A 7,903-nucleotide genomic window follows, 5' to 3' on the forward strand; every position below is an offset into this window, starting at 1 on the left:
CATTTTACAGACCTGAAGCTACGAACTCTTTTATATCCAGTCTGTGGTTTATGTCCAGTCTGTGTTTTATGTCCAGTCTGTGGTTTATGTCCAGTCTGTGTTTTATGTCCAGTCTGTGTTTTATGTCCAGTCTGTGTTTTATGTCCAGTCTGTGTTTTATGTCCAGTCTGTGTTTTATGTCCAGTCTGTGTTTTATGTCCAGTCTGTGTTTTATGTCCAGTCTGTGTTTTATGTCCAGTCTGTAGTGTAAAGAGGAGAAATCCATAGCTGTCTGCTGGCTCAACATTCACTCTATCAAACTTTATTTAAAGTGCCACCAGATGATGTCTGCATCGTCAGCTTGTCTCTAGTTATCACCGTAAAGGTTCTATCAGACTGCTCAGTGACAGATGGAGGAGATCTTATCTGGGTTTTCACCTGATGAACAGAACGTAGAAACACAGTGAAGTCCTGCACCTCCTCTTCTTTCTCCTTCAGATCAGCTTCAGCCTGACAGAGATGAAGAGCGGACTCATTATGGACTTCATGATCAGCCGCGTCCTTCACAGCAAGATGAAACAGATGGGGCTGTGTTGTATGAGGGTCTGACCTGGTCTCTGGCCCGGCTCAGGTCCTGAATCAGCTGTTCGTTGGACAGGTAGAGTTCAGCCTTCATGTCCTCACAGCGTCTCTGACAGTCCAGCTCCACCTGGACGGCTTTCTGCTCTGAGAGCCTCTCTCTCCTCAGACCAGCACTCAGCTGCTGTTTGTAGCTGACAACACACACACACACACACACACACCTTAATACTAATCAGGACAAATCTCCCTCCTCATTCCTCCTTTATCTGTTAAAAAGGAGACTCAGCCTGTTTTACAGTCTCCTCCTCTCTATCTCCCACTGCTCCTTTTCCTCTCCCCCTCCTCCTCCTCCTCCTCCTCCTCCTCCTGCTCCCTGTGTGAGTCTCACCTTTCCAGCTGTTCTCTGCTCCTCTCTATCTCTGTCCTGAGTCTGTCTCCTGTCTGCTGCAGGCGGATCATCTCTGTGTCTTTTACAACCGTTTCCATGGAGACCTGCTTCATGATCTCTTCCCAGTCAGCGCGGGTGGCTTCAACCTCTGAGCGAAGCCTTTCAAACACACACACACACGCACGCACGCGCACGCGCACGCGCACGCGCACACGCACACACACGCGCACGCACACACACACACACACAGTCAACAAACTAAGTCTCCGGTTCCTCTGTGAGGAGATTTGTGTCCTCAGTGTGCGTCTCACCTCCTGATGGTCTCCTCTTTCTGCAGCACCTCCTCCTGGATGCAGCGTGTCTCTGCTGCCTGAGCTTCCATCTTCTCCCTGAGTTGGACTTTTTGGTTCTGGGCCTTGTGCAGCTGCTCTGTGTGGTTCTGACGCTGAGCCTCCAGCTGGGCCTCCAGCCTTCTCCCAGCCCGGACCACCTCCTGGTATCTTCACAGAAACAGACATCAGGAGACCTTCAGAGGGTACCAGGCATTTCTTCTACACCACATAACGTGGCATGAATAGAAATGATCACCAATAACATACGTTGCAAAAAATACAGTACTCACTTCTTCACGTGTTCCTCTCTCTGCTCCTTCAGTTTGGTCTCCATCTGTCTCAACTCGTCCTCCAGCTCCTTTATCCTGGGACAGAGGACAGTCTCAACACACCTGTATACACACACACACACACACACACACACACACACACACACACACACACACACACACACACACACACACGACAGGAGCCCACCTGAGGTCCTTGGTATCTCTGACGTCTCTGATCTCCAGCTGCCTTTGGACCTGCTCACAGACCTCCATGGATGCCCTGAGAGCCTCTGAGGTCTGAAGCTGAGCCTGACTCTGGACTTCAGTCTCCTCAGAGAGCAGCTTCACCTGGACAACGACACTCAGCAGCAGCACATGATGAGTGAAGGAGCAGCCAGAAGATCAGAGGTCAGCCAGAAAACCACACAAAAATAATACAATACTGTGAATATGGTAGGAGTGATCTTTACACCACACAGCCTCACCTGGATATCACGAGACAGCAGCGCAGCACGCATCTCCTCCATTTTCACGTTGAAGTCGTGTTCCCGCCGTCTGAGCTCACCATCAAACGCAGCGCTCATCTCCTGTTTTCAGAAGAAGGATCAGAGCTTCGGTGAACTTTTGCAATTATTACAACTGTTACAGATTTAGTTCTGACTGTGAGAAACACTTTTCTGCCACAGAAGATTATTGGCCAACTGGGAGGTAATTACAAATGTGTTATTAAATTTAACCGTATTAAATTGGCCGTGAAGTAAAATCTGAAATATGTAAAAGTAGAATTAAACATGAGGGATGCAGGTCAAGAGACGATATGATACAAATGTTCACATGTTGTAGCTTCAGTTTATTTTACTGAACACCTGCAGAACATCTACATATTATTACTGCATCAGTTAATGATGAAGCAGAAGAAGAATGTCAATATCTCAGAAAAGCACAGTGACACCTGAAAGTGTTAATGTTTCACTGTCTCCTTAAATCTTTGTTTGGTTGAGAATGCAGAAATTCAATGTTAAAACAACTGTTACCATTTTGCACATTTGTTGAGATTAAAATGAGATTAGAAAAAAACCGAATAAATACAGAGCAATGAAAAGACACTGAGTCTCTTTCCTCTGTCCTGTCCAGTGTGGCTGTGCATCACTCTGTATTTCTGAATTAATAAGGGGAGGAGCCAGTCTACACCACCCAGGCCCTCCACCCGGTTTACTCTGCCCCCCATGCAGATGTTTATCCCTGCAGGCGGTGGGCCCACTGGGCGGCTCCCTGTCATGTCTCCGGTGAGCCTGAACAAGGTCCGGCCACCAGATGCCCGGGAATCCTTTGAGCTGATGTTGGCACACATACATACATGTACGATATGCAGACACTAGTGAGGGTCTGAGATGGAGTCTTTTGTGTGGGTTCATGTTAAAGGTCTGCTGCTGATCCTCTGGCTGCTCTCACAGTTATTTCAGTCCTGCGGCTCCCTGGAGGACTGAAATAACTGCAAGGCAAGTTTATTTGTACATCACATTTTAACAACAAGGTAAATCAAAGTGCTTCACATAAAACCATTAAAAGCATCAAAACATCAGGCAAAAGAAAGGAAATTTAAAAACAATTAAGAACATTGATCGAAACATTAAAAAGTCATAAAAACATTAAACAAGCTAAAAATAGAATAAAAGTTGCAGAGCAGTTTAAGAAATAAAATATAGTAATAAAATGCAGAAATGCAGGAAATTGATCAACATCCTTGAGTCTGGTTCAGTTGAAGGCAGCAAACAGAAAAGTCTTCAATGTTGATTTGAAGCAGCTGAGAGTCTCAGCAGACCTGCAGCTTTCTGGGAGTTTGTTCCAGATATGAGGAACAGAAAAACTGAACGCTGCTTCTTCATGTTTAGTTCTGACTCTTGGGACAGAAAGGAGACTCATCCCAGACGACCTGAGGGGTCGGGATGGTTCAGAAGGTCGCAGCAGATCACAAAACCATTCAGTGCTTTATAAACCAACAGCAGGATTTTAAAGTGGATTCATGTTGGACAGGAAGCCGGTGTAAAGACCTCAGAACTGGAGTGATGTGATCCAGTTTCTTGGTCTCAGTGAGGACTCGAGCTGCAGCGTTCTGATTGACTTTTTACAGAGACCCTTGAACACACCGTTACAGTAGTCCAGTCTACTGAAGATGAATGCATGGACACATTTTTCCAAATCCTGTTGAGACATAAGTCCTCTAATCCTCGATATATTCTTCAGGTGATAGCAGGCTGATTTTGTAACTGTCTTGATATGTGTGTTCAGATTGAGGTCTGAATCCACAACTACATCCAGATTTCTGGCTCGGTTTGTGGTTTTTAACATCAGAGATTGAAGCTCAGCGCTGACTTTCAATCGTTCATCTTTGGCCCCAAAAACAATGACTTCTGTTTTATCTTTGTTTAATTGAAGAAAAAAACAGCGGGTGGTAACACACCGAGAGAGCAACACAACAGGTTTTACACTGTCATACCTTCTTTAAAAAATGTGTGTGTGTGTGTGTGTGTGTGTGTGTGTGTGTGTGTGTGTGTGTGTGTGTGTGTGTGTGTGTGTGTGTGTGTGTGTGTGTGTGTGTGTGTGTGTGTGTGTGTGTTCACCAGTTTCTGTCGCTCCAGCTCTCCTTCCACATCTTTTATCCTGCGCTGCAAATCCAATTTCATCTGCTCATATTCGTCCATTTTACCAGCCGTAGAGCTAAAACACACACACACACACACACACACACACACACACACACACACACACACACACACACACACACACACACACACACACACACACACAAAGAAGGAGAAATGTGAGTGAGTCTATGGCCCATAATGAACAACATAATAACCTTGTTAAGCTGTCCTCGTCTGTGATTGGCTCGTCTGTTTCCGAACGCTGAGACCAGTGATGTCACCAGCAAACAGTGAATTACCGACCACCACACCCTCCTGGTTATATTCAACTTCGGACAGCTTTTGGACATCATGCTGCAGCATGTACAGTCAGGAAACAGTCTGACACCACTGACATCAGTCAATCTGTCAGTTAATGAACTCCTCTTTGATCCTCATTGTAAAACCGCTTATATCAAACTTTAGAGTTAAACTCAAGCGTACCAGACAGGAAAACTGAATTTAAATTCTCCTAACTTTTTGTGTAACAAAGATATTTTTTGAGCGTGCAAAGCTACCTGCCATTAATGTGAGAGGTGTGACAGATGTTCGTTAGCTCCTCCCCTCTATGGCTGAACAACCACGATGGAAACCGTGTCACTAACTGCTGGTGCTGGTGATTTCCACAGGACGGTCACCACAGACAGCAGCTCATTCAGTCTGTAATGGAGGACTCTCACATTCACTCACTGCTGTGTTGCCTCATTCAGACAGATAGAGAATTAACAGACAACACTCAAATGGAAATCTTCAATATTTCAATATTTTTACTCCAATGAAGTTTGTTTTTGTTTTGGTAATGGGCCGAGTCGAAGTGACCCGACCTGCAGGACACGGACTGTAAATCTGAATCGAATCACTTTTAACAACTGTACCCACCAGCATGTGATAAAAACACTACGTCGGCCTGTCCTTGGAGTGGGCGGGGTTTCTGTGCTTGGGGGTTGGCTTTGTTCAGAGTGGGCGGGGCTCTTGCTGTCACCGAGCAGCATTTTGGTCTTTGGGGGCAGGAAGAGACCCCACCTCCATTTTTTTTTTTCTGGACTACTTTTGTGTTGTTTTTTTTAATATTTTGAGAGGAACAAAAAGAATCAGTGTTCACAATCACGATGAAAACATTCACCAGGAGTTACACAGAAAAATGTTGCATTTGGCAGCTGGCTGGCCCTGATGGCTGAAGAGGTGGCAGTTGCTATGGTTACAGCTCAGACTTCAGCTATGCTATGGATGCTGTGTCTATCTGTGCTGTAACTGTTTGGAGATCCCGTGAGGTCGTTCACAAGTGGACATCAATATTAATTAAATACAGCAGGTATTTAACATGATGACATTTAGGATGTAATTCACGTTTGTAAATGTCTGAACACTTCAGTTTGTAATTCCCAAACTGCACCGTCAGACTCGACCCGATCACCTCAGTTCAGATGACTGAATCATTCCAGGCTCGGGATCTGCGCTGCGGTGGGTCAATGAACCGTGTGAGGGGGCGGGGCCTCTTCCACAGCTGTGGGTCTGATGTGTGTCAGAAATGACATACAGGGGCAACAAAAAATAACTAACTGTGTGGAAGTCAATGTGTCCCAGGAGACATTCACGTCCAAGAATGTGGTCATATTCCTCTCAGACCACCACTGAATGTGGTCAGAGCAGATACTAACCTGATGTGTCCTCTGAGTGTCCTCAGTGTGTCCTTAGTGTGTCCCAGTCAGGACCGACTTCCCTGTCAATGCTACGCTGTGAGATTGAGGACATCCTGACTACAGCTGCATAGTTTGATTGGGTTTCTCCGACTCACCTTCTGAGCTGCTGCTCTGCTGTGTGCTGACGTGTCCTCTGCTCCTCCTGCCTCTCCTCAGCCTCTCGGACTCTCTGCTCCTCCAGCCTCTCCTCAGCCTCTCGGACTCTCTGCTCCTCCTGCCTCTCCTCAGCCTCTCGGACTCTCTGCTCCTCCTGCCTCTCCTCAGCCTCTCGGACTCTCTGCTCCTCCAGCCTGGTGATCTGCACACGGAGACGGTTCAACTCCTCCTGCCTGAAAACACATTCAGCATCATTCCAGTTTGGGACATGAACACAAAATGAACAAAATGACCCATCTGGTTGTGCTGATTATCGAGACCAGTTATTGTGATATCTGGGAGGTGTTTGTTATTGAAGTGTCTCGGCGGGTCGTACCGGTCGTGTTCGGCGCTCAGAGCGCGGGCGGTGACAACGTCGTATCTCTGCAGCTCTCGGTCTCGCTCCTCCAGGACGGCCAGGTTGAAGTGGAAGTCGTCCCTCAGCTGCTGGTAGTGTTCTCTGACGAGGGAAAGCATGTCCATATGAAACCCAGACAGAGGGACGTGGACTCCTGATGTGTCCATGGTTTCTCCTGTAGGTTTGTTCTCTGTTTAAAGTCTCTGATTCTTCTGAAACTAGTTCAGACCTCAGAGTGAATTAGAGCAGGAAACTGGTTGATGTTGTTTCTCCTCCTCATGAAGCAGTAGTTGGTACGAGTGCTTCTCTGATGGGAACCGTGAGACACTGACAGCCAGTCACATCACGTTAAGGTGGAACAACTTATATTTATTAGACAGACTGTTCATTTCACTGGGACATGTTTCAGGTTGGTTTTGTTGTCGTCCAATAGTCTGTTAAAATTTGTAGACTGTGACATGTTTGTGAGATTTCTGCCTCCTTTCCAACACAATACAGCTGGATGGAATTTATTCAGTACTTCTGAACAAAGACATTTCAAGGTTTCACCAGCAGCATGTCTCTTCATTCAGCGTGCAGGTTCCTCCTGATAATTCACAGACTTCCATTGTTCGGAGCAGGAGGCAGAAATTTCTGAATCATATTTCAAAACCTATGCAAATAAACCCGGAGCAGATAACGTCACAGAGAGGTGAAGAAAGAGCTGCTTGTAACGGAGCTGGAAACAGAAAGAATTCAAATGTTCAAACTGGTGTCAGAAAGATCATTTCTGAACGACCCGCAACCATCTACAGTTAATAAGAGGATGGATGGATGATGGATGGATGGATGATGGATGGATGATGGATGGATGATGGATGGATGGATGGATGGATGGATGGATGGATGGATGATGGATGAATGGATGATGGATGGATGATGGATGAATGGATGGATGGATGGATGGATGGATGGATGGATGGATGGATGGATGGATGGATGGATGGATGGATGATGGATGAATGGATGATGGATGGATGGATGATGGATGGATGGATGATGGATGGATGGATGATGGATGGATGATGGATGAATGATGGATGGATTGATGGATGGATGGATGGATGGATGGATGATGGATGGATGGATGATGGATGGATGATGGATGAATGGATGGATGGATGGATGGATGGATGGATGGATGGATGGATGATGGATGAATGGATGATGGATGGATGGATGATGGATGGATGGATGATGGATGGATGGATGATGGATGGATGATGGATGAATGATGGATGAATGGATGGATGGATGGATGGATGGATGATGGATGATGGATGGATGGATGGATGATGGATGAATGGATGATGGATGGATGGATGATGGATGGATGATGGATGAATGATGGATGAATGGATGGATGGATGGATGGATGGATGATGGATGAATGGATGATGGATGGATGGATGGATGATGGATGGGTGGATGGAT

The 7,903-nt window shown here is 46.1% G+C and overlaps 1 protein-coding gene across 2 annotated transcripts in view; it reads right to left on the bottom strand.

The window, feature by feature from the left end:
* Positions 1–7,903, bottom strand: part of ccdc57 (coiled-coil domain containing 57) — a 40,546-nt gene that overhangs the window by 25,907 nt on the left and 6,736 nt on the right. For both annotated transcript variants that reach the window (XM_069168514.1, XM_069168513.1), the window contains exons 3-12: positions 6,410–6,532; positions 6,033–6,266; positions 4,175–4,271; positions 2,039–2,140; positions 1,759–1,901; positions 1,572–1,646; positions 1,261–1,449; positions 950–1,108; positions 590–752; positions 418–489 (exon numbers count right to left, since the gene is read on the bottom strand). In XM_069168514.1, coding sequence (XP_069024615.1) covers positions 418–489; positions 590–752; positions 950–1,108; positions 1,261–1,449; positions 1,572–1,646; positions 1,759–1,901; positions 2,039–2,140; positions 4,175–4,271; positions 6,033–6,266; positions 6,410–6,532 — 1,357 coding nt within the window. The remainder of the gene's footprint in view (positions 1–417; positions 490–589; positions 753–949; positions 1,109–1,260; positions 1,450–1,571; positions 1,647–1,758; positions 1,902–2,038; positions 2,141–4,174; positions 4,272–6,032; positions 6,267–6,409; positions 6,533–7,903) is intronic.

The sequence above is a fragment of the Embiotoca jacksoni genome, unplaced genomic scaffold (genome assembly GCF_022577435.1).
Source record: "Embiotoca jacksoni isolate LCO1_2020_lvr unplaced genomic scaffold, fEmbJac1.0.p SCAF_40, whole genome shotgun sequence".
Classification (NCBI taxonomy): domain Eukaryota; kingdom Metazoa; phylum Chordata; class Actinopteri; family Embiotocidae; genus Embiotoca; species Embiotoca jacksoni.